General features: G+C 33.1%; 1 protein-coding gene across 3 annotated transcripts in view; it reads right to left on the reverse strand.

Moving 5' to 3' along the window:
* The window catches only part of FSTL5 (follistatin like 5), a 423,037-nt gene that overhangs the window by 72,209 nt on the left and 332,327 nt on the right, over positions 1–18,501 (reverse strand). For all 3 annotated transcript variants that reach the window (XM_058420632.1, XM_040065515.2, XM_040065517.2), the window contains exon 7: positions 14,768–14,934. In XM_058420632.1, the coding sequence (XP_058276615.1) occupies positions 14,768–14,934 (167 nt within the window). The remainder of the gene's footprint in view (positions 1–14,767; positions 14,935–18,501) is intronic.

Consider the following 18,501-nt stretch of genomic DNA (forward strand, 5'->3'; position numbering starts at 1 on the left):
TTTACTTTAACACTCTGTATGCTAAATTATTAGATATTGTTTTGAAGCATACTTACCTGTTTCAGCTCTTTAATTCATTGTGGGATATGACATCTTTAGGTACAATAGCTATTTTCTAAGTAAATGGATGCCTGTGTTATGGTTTCTTGCTTCTTTTTCATAGAAACCATGGATGAATTGTTCCTGTGGTTATTTTATATTCATATTTCAATAGAACTCACACATGATGACACTCAGAGAGTTAGAACTTTATGAATAGTATGTTTTGTTGGTAGTGGTGAGTTTTGCCTGGTTGGTTGGTTTGGGTTTTTTTATAACTACAAAATAAATGTCCCTAGCTTATTGTTATACCGAGTTCAATGTTTGTTAATTAAAGCAAGCTACTCAATACAAAAGGAACCTAATGTTGTAAGCAGCATTTCAAAACAGATGATGAAGTACAAACAGAGCTACTTGACACTGCATGTGACAAGTATTTAGTGGTTTATTGACTAACTCACAAGCTAAGTAAGTAAAAAATCCCCTGTATTTATACTGACACACAAACATCTTTGAAACAGAGCCTTCAGCAAAAAAATAGAGAAAAGTGGGTTTTTTTACATTTTGGAAAATATATTTGATGATAGTAAAAAAAAAAAAAAAAAAGCTACATGCTCAACTTTTGTTCTACTGTTCAAATTGAAATGGTAAGGTACTTCTAAAATTACATTGAGAAACTCTAATTATTTTTATCATACTTGAAGAGATAGAATTGAACAATTATTTTAACAATGATTCCACTACAATTCTGTTCTCCTGAAGAACTTGACATTTTACAAATCATGATATATATTATGAATAATGAGCAAAATAAAGACTTTAATTTGATAGTGAATCTTTACTTCGCTCTCTTACTGTTTATAAATGAGAAACTAAAGGTGATTTTTGGTTTTGAATCAGAAATTATTTCCTTGGGGTTTACAACCTGCTTTCATATGTTAACACCTTGCATATGAGAGATTTTATGACCATTTTCCAGCACTTTTTCATTAACAGCTCTAGGAAGACTGCTCCTAGCTTTCTCCCCACAGAACGTATAGTGAAACAGACTGCTTAAATTCATTCACCATCATAGAAGATAGAAGTGGTTTTAGTTTAGTTCATGGCATTTTGTTGTTTTTTTTTTTTTAATTTTTTTTTCCTCCAGAAATTTTTGCCCCTATATTGCTTTCCTAAATTTTTTTTTTTTTTTTTTTTTTTTTTTTTTTTTTGGCTTTGCATAAATTAAAAAAAAAAAAGGCATAGGAAAAAATGTTTATTTTGTCCTTAATAAATGGAATTAGTCAACGCCAAATATTATGAATTCATAGCTGTTCACATTACCTTTATTTCTATTTGCAGTCTTTAACAAATCCACAACAAAAGAAAAAATTATATTGTTTGGGCTCTTTTTTATTGATGGTTATTGGAGCTATAATAGTTCAACTCTAATGATAAAACGTGGGTAGGGGCATTTCCCTTCTTATTAAAGGAAAATTTTGGGTTTTTTTAATGGGGAAAGGCAAAAAATCCCACATCATCTGTCTCTGAGCTGATCAGGTATAAGAATTAAAATTTTGTATTGGTTTGCTAGGGGAAGTCTGAATTATTGGAACCAAACAGATATTTTCGGAACAGCTATTTGCTTGTAAAACACAACCAGTATATATATTCCCCTTTATTTCCTATACATCCCTCCAAGCTTTCTGCATTTTATTTCTGTTAACTCATGGAAGTACCAGTAATACTAATGTCAAGTTCTTGCTCATATTTTACATACTTTTCAATATATCTAACTTCCTTTATTACAAGGACACAGAGAGTAGTTAACCTTTTGAAGGTTAACTGAAAACATTTTTAAAAATAATTACTTATGTACGGTTCGTTTGCCAGATAAACTCAGTTCAGGCTTTTTCGTGGTAATGTCAATGTTACAACTCCTAGTTTCCAAGTAATCAGTTTCTCTGTTCACACTGGTAAGGCAACGCAACCCTGCACTTTGCTACTGAATATCACAAAGAAATTATATTCCACAAAGAAATCTGAAAAAAAAAAGCATTTGGAAGAAATCCAAGATTTTTTTTTTAAGTTTTCCTTTTAGATTCAGAGGGAAAACAAAACCCACATTTCATAAGCACAAATTTTGCATACCTTCTCTCAGTCTCAAATTTTACAGCTGCAATAAGAACAAATCATGAATCTAATGTAAGTCCACTGGTTGAAGAATGAGCACGACAGAAAATTGCAAATCATGCCAAAGCTTAAAGAAGGAAACTACATAGTTAACATAAGCACTAGTACAGTATATGCATTAGAAAGTGACAAAATCTTAAAAGAAACTCTGTTCTCAAGAACATAACACCAGACACCAATTCGTGACCATTAATGCAGGCTAGTTTTAGTAAAAATAAATTAATCTTCCTAAGCTTCTTTTACAGTCATTTGAGAAAGCTCAGGGTAGCAAAATCCCTTTATGGTATCGTTCAATGGATCTGTCACTGATCGCTGTTTTAGCTACCACCTACCTCTCTCTCTGCTGACCATGAAACAGGCTTCCTAGCTATAATTATACATTCCAAGCATTTCACTAATTCCTCTTTTCTTGACACTGGGGAGAACACGAAGGAAAAAAACAAATAATGACTGAATTTTACAAAGGCTTTATCTCACTGTGAAATAGATTTTCGAGCCTTACTCTACTGATGACTGGGTAAAGCAGTGATCATTAGGTGAGTAATTCAGAATATCTAACTAAATCTCCAATGCTGAGAAAGTCTTCATGCATACCTTCCAAAGCTTGTATTACAAATGGTCAATGCAGAGGTCATCCTCTATTCTCATGCATAACAAGACTTTGTTATGCATGATCCCAGGCCAGTAGCTGAACTGAGCAGGATTTGGCTGTACTCAGCAAATCTGAGAAAAAGATTATTTCTCTGACTATAAATGAATATAAGAACACTGCACCTGTTTAAATAATTATTTCGATATGTATGTTTTTCCCTTTGTTCTCTGGGATACTGCAATTAAATAGTAACAGCTAATAAAAGGTAATATCCATTATTCTACAGAAAACATGCACCTGCTTTGTGCTTTTCAAAAAATATCAGTTGATTAAAAATTGGTTTTGTTATTTTGAAATCCAGTAATATTCAAACCTCCTAAGAACCTGAAGAGGGATGACACAGAAAAGTGACATGAAATGCCTCAGTGCTAGATCACCAGTGAGAATAATGACTTCATTTGATATGTAGATGTGTAAAGAGAATTTGGAATTTCTTCTTGTTTATGGCAGACACTAGACAAGTGAGAGCTTTGCCAAAGTACTAGAGCTCTTGAGGCTAGCCATAAAACATCACTAACCTTTTACTTCCTCAAAAACTCTGTAATTTTATGCTATCTTGTGAAGAATCGGCAACAAGTACTGCTAATTTATTTAGACATTCAAAATCTCCAACTGAGTAGATGCAGTATATTTTAAATGGAAAATTCAGCATGCTCTGATACAGCTGTCTTTTTTTGTTGCTTCATGTTACAGAGAGATCTTCAGAATGACTCATATAACATTTAACTTTTACTCGTTTTTAACAAAATAAATTGTTATATAATCAGATTTAATCAGAAAAATCTATTTGCCATTAATTTCTAATTTATTTTTCAAGTTAAACTCATAACCAATGAGATGAATTTATAATTACCCAATTACCACATTTTATTACCATTCCCCCAAACTGTTTTTGTTTGTTTGTTTTTTAAATCAGCCTTAATTGTAGATGTGTTTATTATTACACTCCAAGCTAGTTCCACAAAGAGAAACTAGCTTTGCACTGTGCCGTTTACTCGGATCATATTCCAAAGTGTATCTAAGTGTTAGGAGGGCCCAGAGAAGCAGAAGCACTGATGTAATTTACCCTCTAAGGTGACTCAGTTTAGTTAGATTTGTGGAATCAGCTTTAAGCAAGCGCCTCCCCATTTCTACTTTCCATCTTTAAAGACTTTTTTTTGTAGAAAGAATGCAAAACAAAATCACTGAATATGCCCTAAATTTTTCTGATTCTAAAAATATCACACTGTATAATAACACTATGCTAAGATTAAATCTGTTTTCAAATACTTATATTACAAACTATTTAGTTTTAAATTTACAAATTTTATGGGAGTTTTTGATCTTCCTATTGCATAAAACACTGGATTTCAGTTTTAGTTGTATGAGTCCAAAACACCTTTTTATATTGAAAATAATTCATATCTTTTTTCCTGAACTGCGCTCATCTTAAAATAAAAGAACTAATTTCATTCCATAGAAACAAATTTCTTCAGACATTTCTTTACAAACTCAAGATAATTTGGGAAAAAAAAAACAAAAAAACACCAAAAAAACCCCCACACAAACCAAAAAAAAAACCCCAAAAAACAAACAAACAAAACCCAACAACACACATACAAAAAACACAAACCAAAAACAGGCAACCTTTAAATTTTTGTATTACTCAATTTTTCATCCAATTATTTCCTAGTCATCCTATGTATTTATAAATTATCCAGGAGTGAGACAGACAGGTAGAGTGTCTTCAAGGTTTATGTGATCTACAAAGGCCCTGTGGGATACATTTTGAGTTGTCACAAACTCCTTTAGGTACATGTGACAAACCAATAAACAGTCAACAAAATATCTTTTCAAATAACTTTCAAATATCTTGCAGACAAAACTACCTAAACCAAAAAAGATAGAGACTGGTCAGGATTCACCTACTATGTGGCAGCTGAAGAGCATATACCAGGGGAGACAGCGGAGAAAAAAAAAAAATAAATAAAACTAGTACCTTAAATTATTAAAAAATGTGAATTATTCATTTTGTTTCATTCTTAGCATACAACAGGGAAAAAAAAAAAAGCATATTATAAAAATATGCTCACATAAATTTTCTCAAGTTGATCTCTCATTTTAAATGCAGCATTAATGTATGATCTAAAGACAACAGTAGAAAGAAAACAGGGCCAGTTACACCTTACTTGGATTATTAATACAATCCCACTTGTGTCAGTTTGTTATCAAGTATGTCATATAAGAAATAGGCACATACATGCTTTGAATGATTTTGGATGTAATTTCAACTATACACCTGATTTCATACAACAAAATGAATGGCATCCATTCTTTGCCATCTTTTTCTCTTTTCTTATAAAATCAAAATATTGGCAGTTTGAATACAAGTACAGCAGCTTCACTTAAGGGCTTGACCAAGATTGACACACTCAATAATTCTAAAATATTCTTCTTAGAGCCTTTTAAATAAACAGCAAATTCCAGTCACTTGATCTAAGCATGCAGTGTGAACTAGAGTACTAAAAATAGATGCCAAATTTACACTAACACAATATTGAAAGCTGAGACAATTTATATTTAATACTAATCTTGGTTATCTAAGCATCACACACACACAATGCCTTTGCTCGAACCACTAACACAACAACCCATGTCCATCAGTCTAATTTTTTATCACAAGAAATCTTTACTGGCAAGATTGATTCCTTGATATCAATGAAAGAAACGACACTTCAAGGTCATTGGCAGAAACCTTTTACTGTAAGCACAGAAACTATTTATGCAGGAGAAAATCTTTGGGTTTGTTTTGGAGTTAGGTTTTCTGTTTGTTTTGATTTCTGTCTCTGCAGAAATGAATTGTGATATTTTTTAGTATCATCTTTGTATCATATGGTTCCAGTTTCTGGTCAGGTTAACTGTAGACCATTGGAGGATCATGCTGCTATAAAGCAAGAAAAATTATAGTGTTCAAAAAGTTTTCAGTAAAAACAATAAAATTTTTCCACATATAGTGGCACTGACAAACATTCTCTAGAGCTGTATCAAGTATGACTTCAGTTCTTTTACTGATATGATGCCAAAATGTTATCATAAGCCTACAGGTATCACATATTTTGATGGTGGTTCATACACAAAGACAATAGCATGATGCTGAACCAGCAAAATCTCATTACTTTCTATACCTTATTATCAATAAGTATTTCTGTTTCCTCTTTCTATTATGTATCTTTCTGTTACATCTAGTCTGTATTCAAGACATAAATTAGGCTGGAAATTCCCCCTTTCAAAGGGGTTTGTGAATAATCAAAAGAAATATTTTCTGTATGCTATTAACAAATAAATCTTGCTGATATTTAGAGACTTTGCTATTATTAAATGCTCATATTTCTTATACATAAAAAGTTTATAATATCCTGTTACTTGCAGGTTAACTGTGTGTTATTTAAAAGCAAAGTACCTAAATTAAGTGCATGTGTTTCCCATGCATTAAAATAGTTCAAAAAAAAAAAAAAAAAGAGAACACAAGTACTTTCAATTGCACAGTTTAAAAATAGGATCACAAACTCCAGCTAAATGAAATGCTTATATAAAAATTTATATGCAAATTAGAGTATCACACTGAATCATGACTACATTCCTGTGCTCTCTTTAAATTAACAGGTTCCCTCTTCTGTGAGACATCTATTACTTCAATTTTACTACTGCTCTGCCAATCACAATAAGAAGTTTTCTTCTGCTGTAACAATAGCTCTTTGTTAACACTCTTCAAGTTTCTACAAGATGTACCGAAATAATTTTACTTCTTATTGCACCATTATTTGTCTCTTGTAATTAATTTTTGCTTTTCTAATACTGTTTTCTGTAATGGGGCCAAATTTTTTTTGGAAGTGCAAGTCCTTTACAAAACATGAAGCTATATACACTATACTTTCTTTTTCCACCCTTGTTCTTTGCTTTTATTTTAAACAATATGACAGCATTATTCATTAGAAAGATTCTATGCTACTGTCACCATATAAAACTGTATTATTGAAATATCTTAATATGATCTTTTTCTTATATACAGTACAATCTTTCTTTGGAAGAGTGAAATGTACAAAAGTTCTTTTTCTCTAGCTAACCCTTGGTTTCAATTATGTTTTACTCTAATTATAACTCTATCATTTGATGTTGCCAACTAATCATAGAATCCGTGTCAGAAATAAGGTCTCTATTAATACAGAGAGGTGTGAGAAAAAGCAGCTGTTTCTTCCCTGCCTTCCTTTTGACATGTTAATTGTTCACTAATCACAGGTTAAACTTCAAAGCCTTTTTCATGAATTAATTACTTGTCTGATGTTAAAACTAATGTATATCATGTTAAAAACATGAAGGCAAAACAGGACTTCAGTCACCTTTCATTAACTATAGGTCACCATAGTAGGAACCTCACAGAATTCATAGCACTTGCCAAATTGCTGCACAAAATTTTAAATATCTTATAGAAAAAAAAGTTGAATGGCATTGCTATTTAACTGTTCTAGAGTATGGCAATTCTATTTGATTTCTCATTAACACAAACAGGTCTGTAAAGACAGACTTTTGCCTAGAAGGAGGACAAATTCTATAAAGGAAGACATAGCTTACTCCCAGTTAAGTAACAGAACTATTTGAAATAAAATGCTTTAAAAATTGGAAACGCAAATTTGCTTTTAAACCAGACAAGTTTTCATATATGAGATGAGAGTGATAAGGCTGTTTTCTTTTATTAAGGTACTTTGAAATTTATTTTCTATGTAAAAAAAAGTTATTTTTCCTCTTCAAGACTTCAATTAAATATCTATATGCAAATGCTTATAATTTGAAAACATTACTATATTTCCCTTAGAAAGTTCTAGAAGAAAAATGTTCATCAGCAAAACCAAAACATATATTGAGTCCCTGTAAAAAATCCAGTCACTTCTATCTCACTTTACCCATAAAAGTATAATAAGGAATGCATATTCAGTGATCCTCTGTACACTCACCTGAGTTTTCCTTATTCACAGACAGCTTTTTGTACCAAACCAAATTAGATATAAATTAGAAGCACTGTTTCAACTTCCCTACTTCTGGTTGTAGTTTTAAGCCAGGCATACATGAAAGGAGAATCAGATGGACATCATTGATAGATCCGCTTACTAAATCATGCTAAATTAGGAAACCCTTTAATTTATCTCTACTTTTGAACAGATCAATGAAAACACTCTGCCATGGATACAAAGGCTCTTATATTTACCCAAACAGAAAAAGATTCTGAATGTATACTTTTGAAAAGGAAGCTCTAGATTAAAAATATAGCTGTGTAAGAACATAAAAGGAAAAATGAAAAAGAAAGGAAGTATGCCGTTGCATGAAGGTGTTAAAATTAACAGGCAAGAGAAATCAGTCTGAGCTAAAGTAGATCTAATTAAATTTAGATATGAATGGATATAATGTCAGGCATATGAGCAGACAGATCACTGACCACTTTGATTCAGAGAAATCTTAAATAACATCATTTGAAAGTCATGGCAGATATACCCTCTTCTGTTGTTATCCTGAGTTCACAAACTGATCAGACTTGGTCTAGATAAACAATTTACTTCATGTTCACTTTTGCAAGTACTAGTACCAATTAGTTTTCAGATGGGTAGCAATTTCCTTCCTGAGTCAGCACTAAGCAAATGCCTTTGTGCACTTCTGCAGTATTTTTATTTTTCAATATTATTATTTTTGAAAATATATACATGCCAGTTGAGCCAAGTTTCCAACACGCAATTATGTCCTACCTATCCTAACTTTTCCTCCTGGGCTGTTTGTGATAGTGGGCCAGAGAAGATTTCTCTTTTCTTTTTTTTTCCTTTTTTTTTTTTTTTTTTTTCTTTTTTTTTTTTTTTTTTTTTTCTTTTTTTAATCTAAGCAATTGTACCTCTCTGTTCAATAAAACAGACTCCTAGATATCAAAGCATTTTTATTGCTGGCGATATGGCCCTCCTATTTAATGAACTATAGCAATGATTGTAAAGTCAGGACTATGAGCTGCAGGAGGCCATTATTAACAAAGCATCTTTCTCATGCTCTTAAGGAGTGACCTTTACTGCTAGCTGTAGTGTAGTCCGGGTTGTTCTTTCAAGATTTCTTTTCTAAAATAATAACCTGAAAAGCTCAGTATTCTTTTTGTGTACTATAAAACCTTCTCACATAATTATTCTGAAAGCTGTGAAAAGCATTAAGCCTACTAGGATAGCAAAACTACTGCAAAATGACCTGGAAAAGTTGGAGAAATAAATATGTAACTAGTAATAAAATGATTCAGAAATGACATTGTTTTTCATCCAGTTGATGGATGTATACAGCAGAAGTGAGAAGAGTAAGTCTATAGCTGTACATAAAAATCAAACTGCAATATTTTTATGAACTAATCAGAAATTAATAGCAGAAAATGAATTTGCTACTAACAGCAATATTGAATGCAGACATAACCTGAATCTTTATATAGATATATGGAAAAGAACAGAGAAAACGGAATTTGAACTTAAAGAAAAGCTTAAGGAGGAAAGATACTATGATAGTGAAGAAAAGATGCTTAAAAAGTTTTAGAAGTCATAGCACAAAATATAAAAAATGTATGATAAAAGTGCTGGTGCCTGAAAAAGAAAAGGAGTAAGAGTTACTTATAAATTCAAGCCCCAAATGTACTTGATAGACACCTGGATGTGCAGCTATCCTGCACCACCTGGATTTGCCTTGGGATGTTCATAACAGAGCATGCCGGTCTGAGGTGCAGGAGAGTACTCCTATCCATTTGCCCAAATTCCATCTTTCATTATCCATTATCAGGAAAGGCATGGCAGAAAAAAATTCTCTTGAAAAAAGATAGGAATGACCAGTAATAGATGTGATTATTATACAGTGGGGAAAAAATACAACTTTGGGACTTAATATATTTTTTACACCTTCTATAGTTATCGAACAACACCAATGGGCCTTGGAAAATATTACATGGCAGGTACATGCCCTCAAGTAATTAACCCAATTATCCATTCCTAGAGCTGAACTTGCAATAGCAATGTGTCAAAAATGGCTTTACAAAATCAGTTGGCATTAGATATGTTATTATTAAAGGAACAAGGGATATGTGGAATGTTAAATCTTACTGAAACTGAGTGTTGTATTACCATTCACAATGCAACATCATCAGTTGAAGAAGCCAAGCCAAAATGAAAGAAATCACAGATGAAATATCAGAGCTTTTCCAATCATTCCAAACCCAAGGCTAGCTTCCTGGCTGATGTCCATATTCTAATCCTTGTGGCTCACTTTCTTAAAATTTAAGTCCTCTAGTTTATATCCTAACTTTTTGGAAAAAAAAAAAAATTACATTTAAGAGTTATTTTATGTGATTTGGGGAAAAGATTGAAGAATAATTCCCTGACTTTTATGGTTCACCTGGGATTCTGTCAGAAGTACAAACACACATATACACACACACAAACATTTTTCTCAGACAGGGCATTCATATTTCCAGCTATTGTATTAAAGTCATAACTGTGCTGTAAAAAGAAAAATTCAAAAATGCATAAAGAGAAGCTTGCATGTAGGTCCATACTATCCCATGGAAGAAAACAATGTGGAAAGGAATAATTCATGAGGCTCCCCTGAGATTTTTCTTCAGAATAATAAAAGAGGGAACAGAGAATGAGAAGCTAGAAGAAAAAGAAGAGGTCAGATGACTGAAGTCCTTTCTAGAAAAGGTGCTTAATGTTTAGGACAATCTGGAAACCTTTCTGTCATCAGTTTCTGATCAAAAATGTACAGAACGCATGTTCTTAGAGAATGTTAGTTTTTATTGGCAGCCTCCATTACAGTCTTTTGGATTGAGTTTTTTCTTGGTGGATGAAGGACAAATATATCAAGAAGGAAATGCCAACTGCCACCAAAAAAGAGTCAGCTTTAATGTGCAAATAATTTTAACACGATAAACAAATGTGAAGTTTTGAGAAAAAGGTATCTTACACATAACTTCAAAAACCCAAAATGGAAACATTACATGCTTTCCATGAAGGCCACCTAAACAAAGATATTATGAGCTTTTAACAAAAGGAAAAAGTTGAACTACACTATTTTGAAAAGGTACTGTTAAACTTTGCATGTGAACAAACCATCTCAGTAGATCTTCAATAAATGTAAGAAAAAAGGCCAAGGAAAGTATGATTGCTCACACGTATAGGAAAGAACCTGAAGGCAAAGCTGCAATAATGTATCAGAGAACCAATAAAGTAAAATAAGTTACACTGACTTTAAAAAGTAAATGGATTAACACTAAAAAAGTAGTACGTATTGCATTTGGGAAATACATCTGCTATTCTTCATATATGGGAATTATTATCTCTAATGAATAGTGGATTAGATAAAAGCAAGAGGAAAGTGGAAGGGCAAATATTAAATTTAAGATGCAGGATAACAGCAAGGAAAAAAGCGCCTTTCTATATATGTACTGAAATATCATTTAAATGTCCTGTGATATCAGTTCTGTAGTGAGTCACAGCACAATTATATTACAACTTAGGTAAGATTTGCAGAGGCATATAATTTTTCATAATTTCACTCAGATGGGTGCTAATTATCCCTGCCTCCCATCAGTTTCAGTAAGAGAAGGATTAGTAGCAGTACTTCTACAAACAGTAGTTATAAGTACCATACGAAGAGTTCAGGAGTACTAAGGACTTTTTATCAACTGGATATTATCAGTAATGTTATTAACACACACTTCATAGATAATTTTTAAATATACTATTTAAATACAAATTTCTATTATGATCCTTTGAAAGTCAAACAGGATTTCTTAATATTTCCTTAAAATGTCTTAGAATATACAAGACATTAGTCATTATCAAGACTCATTTTCGGCTACTCCACAGTTGACAGCATTTGAGATATATCTGTACACTTTCAGTAGAGAAGTCAAATATTAAAAAAAAAAAAAGAATTATCAATTTCAGTTTAGACCTGGATTTGACAAAATAATATGACATTATATAGTTCTGATTTTGCCCCTCGTCAAAGCAAATAGCTTAATTCACATTGACAATTGGATAGTGCAAAAGCCTAATTTCTAAGTATGAGCACTTTTTATGATTTACAAAATCACATTTTCCCTACAGCTTAGTTTGATTGGTTTCCTATGTATGTGTTGACTTCCAGTTATGTTGATCTTTGTTCCATTTTACTGAAAAAACACCTAAACCCTAACTATCTATATTCCCAGGTCAGTATTTGCCTTGTCCTTTTCAGAAAATTTACTGATCTTTAGACAACATTATTAGTCTTGATGCACAGATGTGGTTCTTGTATAACTAAGTAAATTAAGAATTCTCAGAGCTGGCAAATATCATTATAGTTTATAATATAGCTATAATAAAACTTAGAGTACACTGGCTCTGGGGACATCTTATATTATACAAGGAGTATAGAATCTAGAAATAAATAGAGAGATCAAATCTGTGAAAACAGTGAAAAGTAAAATAAATTTTGAAGAAAAGAAGGTCTGGGGATGAGTCTAACTCAATGTCTTTCTCTCCATTCTTTTGTTGTTTCTTCTTTTAATCCAGACACCATTAATTCTTTCTTCCTTCCTACTTTACTTTATCTGGAAAGATAGATTAATATCCTACATATATATATTTGATCCTACATATATATATTTGAGCTCTATTAATTTTAGTGCCTCACTTTGTGGATATTGAATCTGACCTTTTCTTTCTGTATTTGAATCATAACTTAAGTTTTAATATTAAGGGACTAAACTATAACATAACTTTTGCCTATGAATAATAAGATTCCTGTGGATCCACTTCTCAGTTTTGTCTAGGTCCCCCTGAGTGGCATCCCATCCTTCAGATGTGACAAATGCACCACTCAGTTTCATGTCATCTGCAAACTTGTTGAGGGTGCGCTTGATCCCACTGCTTGTGTCATTGATAGAGATGTTGAAGGCCAAAGACAAATCCCTGAGGGACACCTCCTGCCACTGGCCTCCACTTAGACACAATGACACAGAGCTGCTGACCATAACCTCTAGCTCCATCCATCCAGATGTTGTGTGGAACCGTACTGAAGGCCTTGCAGAAGTCTAGCTAGGTGACATGTTGGTCAGATGTTGGTTCTGTCTTGTCAACCGTTGCCATCATTGGATCATAGAAAGTCACCAGACTGGTCAGGCAATTGGTCAAGTTCTTCAAGATAAACCTTCTCCAATGGAGATGTTTTTGATTTCTGCTTCACCAAGGAGTACGTTCTGCTCTTCCAGCCTTAGACTTACCTCTTCTGTATCTTGCTCTTTTTTGTTCTCTAATCTCTCTCTCCCTGTTTTTTTAATGCCCCTTTTTGAACATTCTTTTAGAAGTGCAACAGGTGTGTCTGAGCTGCTGCCCTGCTGATGGTCCCTAGGGACTGGCTGCATACAGCACGCGACACCTCCTGTCCTTTTCCTTGAGAGGCCAACCCTGCTGCCAACTCCTAGGCACCTGCACCCAGCACAAGAACCTTCTCTGCTTGGTTTTATTTGTTTTGGGTTTTGTTTGACTTTTTTCATACTCAAAATGTATGTACCCAGCTCAGAAATCACTTGCTCTTTTTGTGTTCGCAAGAAAAGCCAACAGAACCTTTCAGTCTGAAGCTGAGCTGCAAGCTTCATAATTTCCTTTTTATTTCTGTGTATAAAGATGCATTTTCCTTTTTCTATCAACAGCTCATGCCAGCTATTACACTTAGAATTGATTAGTAAGAACTCCAGATAATGGTTTAGAACAACATGAATATTTACGGAGCAGTAACAAATGTTGCAGACAGGATCCTGTGGACATGGGCAAGACACTTTTAATGTAAGTCATATGATTAATATCAAACTAACAAAACCAATTATTATTTAAGAGGGAACTTTTCAGATTATGTTGGGTTTACCCTAAGACTCTCAAGGGACTTAAAACCATCACTCAAGCAAGATGAGCTTTTGAGCTTTGAAATTGTCCTTTATTTTACAAAGCACCAGTGTGAGGAAGCTCAGTTTACCATCAGAACTAACAAAATCAGAAAATATAAGAGAGATGATGTGTGGGAACAATTTCCACCTTAAAACCAGACAAACTAGATATTTGATTGTAGCAATATTCCACACAGAAATCAGTTGATTTCACACTCACTTGGGCTAGACAGACAGCACAACCCCCAGTGGAAAAATTTGTCCACATTTGGAACTTTGCTAATATAAAATGGCCAAAACAAAGAAGGCATACCCAGAAGCATACAAAATCCAGATGAATGCCTATTTTTAGTCTTGCAAGAGAATGTAATTCTAATACTAATTTTCTATTTTCCTCTGTACTTTTAGGTCATGGCAATGTTAGGTGGCAAATGCCTTCCTGAGAAAAAAGAAGTATAAATTATACTAATATCCCATTTTTCATTCTTTGAGAGGTACCATATACGCTGCTGAATATTTGGAGGAATGGGCAAAACAACTAATTTTATTGTGAAATACTTATTTTGGGAAAAAATATATTTCTATTGAACTATTATAAAAGAAGACATAAAAATGTTCATATCACAGATTTCTCTTTTCTAAAATTTGAAGACTGTACAATCTGGAACGTATAATTCTGACTGTATTTTGGGCTGCAATTTAGTCCTCTTTTTATTGCTATATTTATTTTTTTAATGATTGGTCTGTGAAATATATTTTCTCTATATTTAACAGGGGTTCAAATACACAGCAAATAAAACCAGAATTTGTTGCATATAATTTCCAGTTCTTTTCTTGGAAACATCAGGAATATCTTGTATGTATCTTGTTACGCATCACTTTTCTATTATTTATGCACGGTTTTGATAAAAAGGTGTTAAATAGAACTTTCTGTTACTTACATTGATATCTTCCAAATCTAAGCTGTTGAGAATGACATTGTTCCTCTTCCAGATGATGGGAGGTCTTAGGGTTCCCTGGATGGCACAGCTTAAGACACAACTCTGCCCCACTGTTGCTGCAGTGGTGCTTATTTTTTGATCATCAGGCAGATTCAGCTGAACTACATCTGCAAAAAACGTATTGCTTGTAAGATCAACGAGCAGGCAGTTTCATGAGCTTAATTAGCACGAACTTTTTGTATACTGGTAATTAAGAATTTTAACTGGAACCAAAGTAAAAAAAACTTCCAAAAACTTCAGTAAGTTCAGAGTATTTCATATAAAGGTCAGCATGACATTTCAATTAAATTGACTGACAAGTATCAGCCTGTAAGAAGTAACATTTAACATGAAAGTGAATTCCAGAGGCAAGATACATATGACTGCATTCCCGAAGTCAAACGTTATCTGACAGTTAAGGCAGGCATAGTGGACTAGTCAGAACATTTATTCTATATTTTCAGGGTAATTAGTTATTCATCATTAGTCAATGTTTAAAAAAAATCTTTAAAAAATTCAGACATGTGATAGGAGTCCAGACCTCAAACCTTTCTTTGTTCATCTATGTATTAAAAAACTCCAATATTAACAGAAGGCCCTATATCACTTCTATGTCTCAGAACTCATTTGGACACTTGCATAAAAGAGTGATACATATCAAACTGATGAAACTGATGACACTCCATATGCTTCCTTCTTGTGTAATTGCCTTAATTTGCAGGCTGATCAGCTGAGAGTTAGAGATCCACTTATGGTAAGCCTTACTAAACATAACCTATTAAAATTCTATATTAGTAAGGATTTTTTCATATTAGACAAAAGAACTATATAGGAACTGAAGATCATCCAAATACAAATTTTTCCACTCAGCTGCTAAAGCATGAAAAATCTCTATGTTTTTATCTTTTCTTCTTCAAGTAACGTACAAAAGTCATCATGCATCTATTTCCTTTAAATTACAAAAATACTTTCACATAAGAGACACATTAACTCATTCATTATAGGAAAAAGGGAATTTGTAAGGAAGTTAAGATCTTCTATTGGTCCTCAGCAAAGAAATATTTTATAATTAACACTTCCCCTCCGCCCTCTTTCCAAACCCTCCCCCAAGTGCAAGCATTAGAAAAGCATGAAAGTAAGCTTGGCTGTTCAATACTCAAAGTAAATTCTTTAAAATTGTGATTAAAAAGAATAATTTTATACTTAGCTCCAAAGAGAGGCCCCTGATTGTTTTCATTTTTCAGAAGGAATGCGCTCTATGACTCAAACCGTGAGCGATAGTGCCCACCAGACCTGGCCAAATGAGACTGACCTTTTTTAACAAGATGCATTGCCTGAAAAAATGCATTACACTAAAGAAAAAGAAACATACCAATTAAATTGACTCTTCTGCTGTTTATTGTACTTTTTAAAATCTACAGCTTCCTCAGAAGCACTTCAGCTTCTGTTTGTACAGGAGATGGTCCTTCAGTGACACCATCTTGCAGACTTACTGAGACATATCTGCATGGCTACTAAACAATTCAAAATTTCTGGTAGCCAACTAACAGTACACATATTTTGCTTCTTTACTGAGCTCATTATACAAAGATCTCAAAAGTGAGATAAATGTTCTGATATTTCATTTATAAATTTATATTATCTGTATATTCAAAGTCATTATTCAATTTAGGAAAGGCATGAAGGAGGGATCATGAAATCAGCTGGTGTTATAGGCTGTCTATGAAAACTGATAACCCTCACACGATAAACTGACACAGGCAATTTAAATTCTACAAGATTTAAAAGTCTTTTTTCTATCAACTTCTGTATTACTATGGATGCCTACATAAACAAGGTGAGTCACTGTTACAGATGTTTATAATTTCTCATTAGAGGGTGACACTAGAAAAGAGAGCATCTATCAAATACAAAGTTTAACATTTCCTGCATGAGCAAAGATGATACTCTGAAATCGAAACAGAGAGGCTATCATTTTGCTGACACCAAGAGTTCAAATGTCTTTTTTAAAACTGTCCTGGTTTTAATAGTAATAATAACCTTATCATAAATAATAATTAAGATAATGTTGATAACAACAACAACACTAATAATAATATAGGATGATAACGCTAATTTTGCCAGAGAAAACTCCCAAAGAATTTCTGAAAAAATTCTCAGTCTTCAATATAATATATTGATATGCCATTTGCAACTTTTATCTCATGACTATATTGCAACAAAAGGGCCAAATGCAGAATTTTAAAAAATGAGGAAACAGTTGAACTACCTGGAACTAATCAATGAACTGATGTTACTTTTTATTTTTTTAAGTTATGAAAAAAAGCGTTAATAAATGCGCTAGAATCACTGCTTTCCTGTAAAATACTGAACATCTATGTAAAAACCTTCACACACTATACAATTATGTATGTTTATATTATTACTTAATAGGAAAAAAGGCATGTAAGTTACATTATAGGCGTTCTTATTTTCTTGAGAGAAAACTATTGCACATACTTTCTTCTTACTGGGGGAAAAGAAAAGTTACCACACAACACAAAATGTCCCACGCTTACAGGGCAGTGCCTGGTGCAAAATCTTTGGCAGGTAAATCCCTGAAATTCCTGTCCATTCATTGTCTACAACAACAGTGAAAGAGGCAAACATTTCTGGGAGTGGAAGCGGTGTGGTGTGTGCAAAAAGCTGTCAGGTGCACAAAGCAGCACTTGTGTCAGAGTCCAGGCAGTATGACACTCCTTGGGAAATATAAAACCTAGGCCCAAGAATTAAATGATGCAATAACCATCACTTATTTTCTCTCTGAAAGAAAGAAAGCTGGATCTGAAAGCAAATACTTTTTTGACAAATACTGAAGTTGTGTCACTTAAAGATATTCCTGACTAGGATGACTCCTAGCTTTCCTTCCATGTTGCATTTGTAGATCAATAATAATGGTTTGAAGTTTAGTCACACACATTTTGTTTGTTTAATGTTAAATGAAAAAGCAGAGTAAAGGTTTAGAAAAATTGGAAGCGAAACTAATTCTGTTTACTGACACCACCACCACACAAAAAAGTAAACATTGGTGGGTATTTTGGGTTACAGATCAGAAATATTTTCAGTAGCCAGTAGAGACTACATTTTATAGCTTGCTATTTTTAGAGACGTGGATCCTCTGCTATGGTGTACCATATTAATGAGTTTGTTTGTAACTCCTCCAGACGCAATAGCAATCTGACACGCATCCCTGGTTCTTAATTATACAAGTTACAGGATACACTCTTTCAGATAAAGGGGAGAAATGCAAACAGAAAGGCCCAAACCAAAACAACACAAACATTTTAAAAAAAAGCTAGAAGTATAGTTAGGAGATGAAAACAGATAACTGTCTAAAAATGTCTGGTTGGAAATAAAATAAAGCTATTATAAAATAGAACAAAAGGAGAGAAAGCAGAATAAATATTTACTATTGGAAAAACATTTTAGAACTTTAACATTTTGACCAGGGAAAAGGAAAACTTGCTGAAGAGGCTCAAAAATATCAGAGATTTTAAACAACAAAGCAAAATAAAAACCAACCCACCCCAAACAAGCAAACCAAATCAAAGTGAATCATTTAAATATGAGACATTCCTGCACTGGTTGAGAGATGGTTGAAAGGGTTTGATAAATTCCCTGGCTGCTGAAGCCATTCTGCAAAAGTCCCTACCCTT

Source organism: Hirundo rustica, chromosome 5 (genome assembly GCF_015227805.2).
Source record: "Hirundo rustica isolate bHirRus1 chromosome 5, bHirRus1.pri.v3, whole genome shotgun sequence".
NCBI lineage: Eukaryota > Metazoa > Chordata > Aves > Passeriformes > Hirundinidae > Hirundo > Hirundo rustica.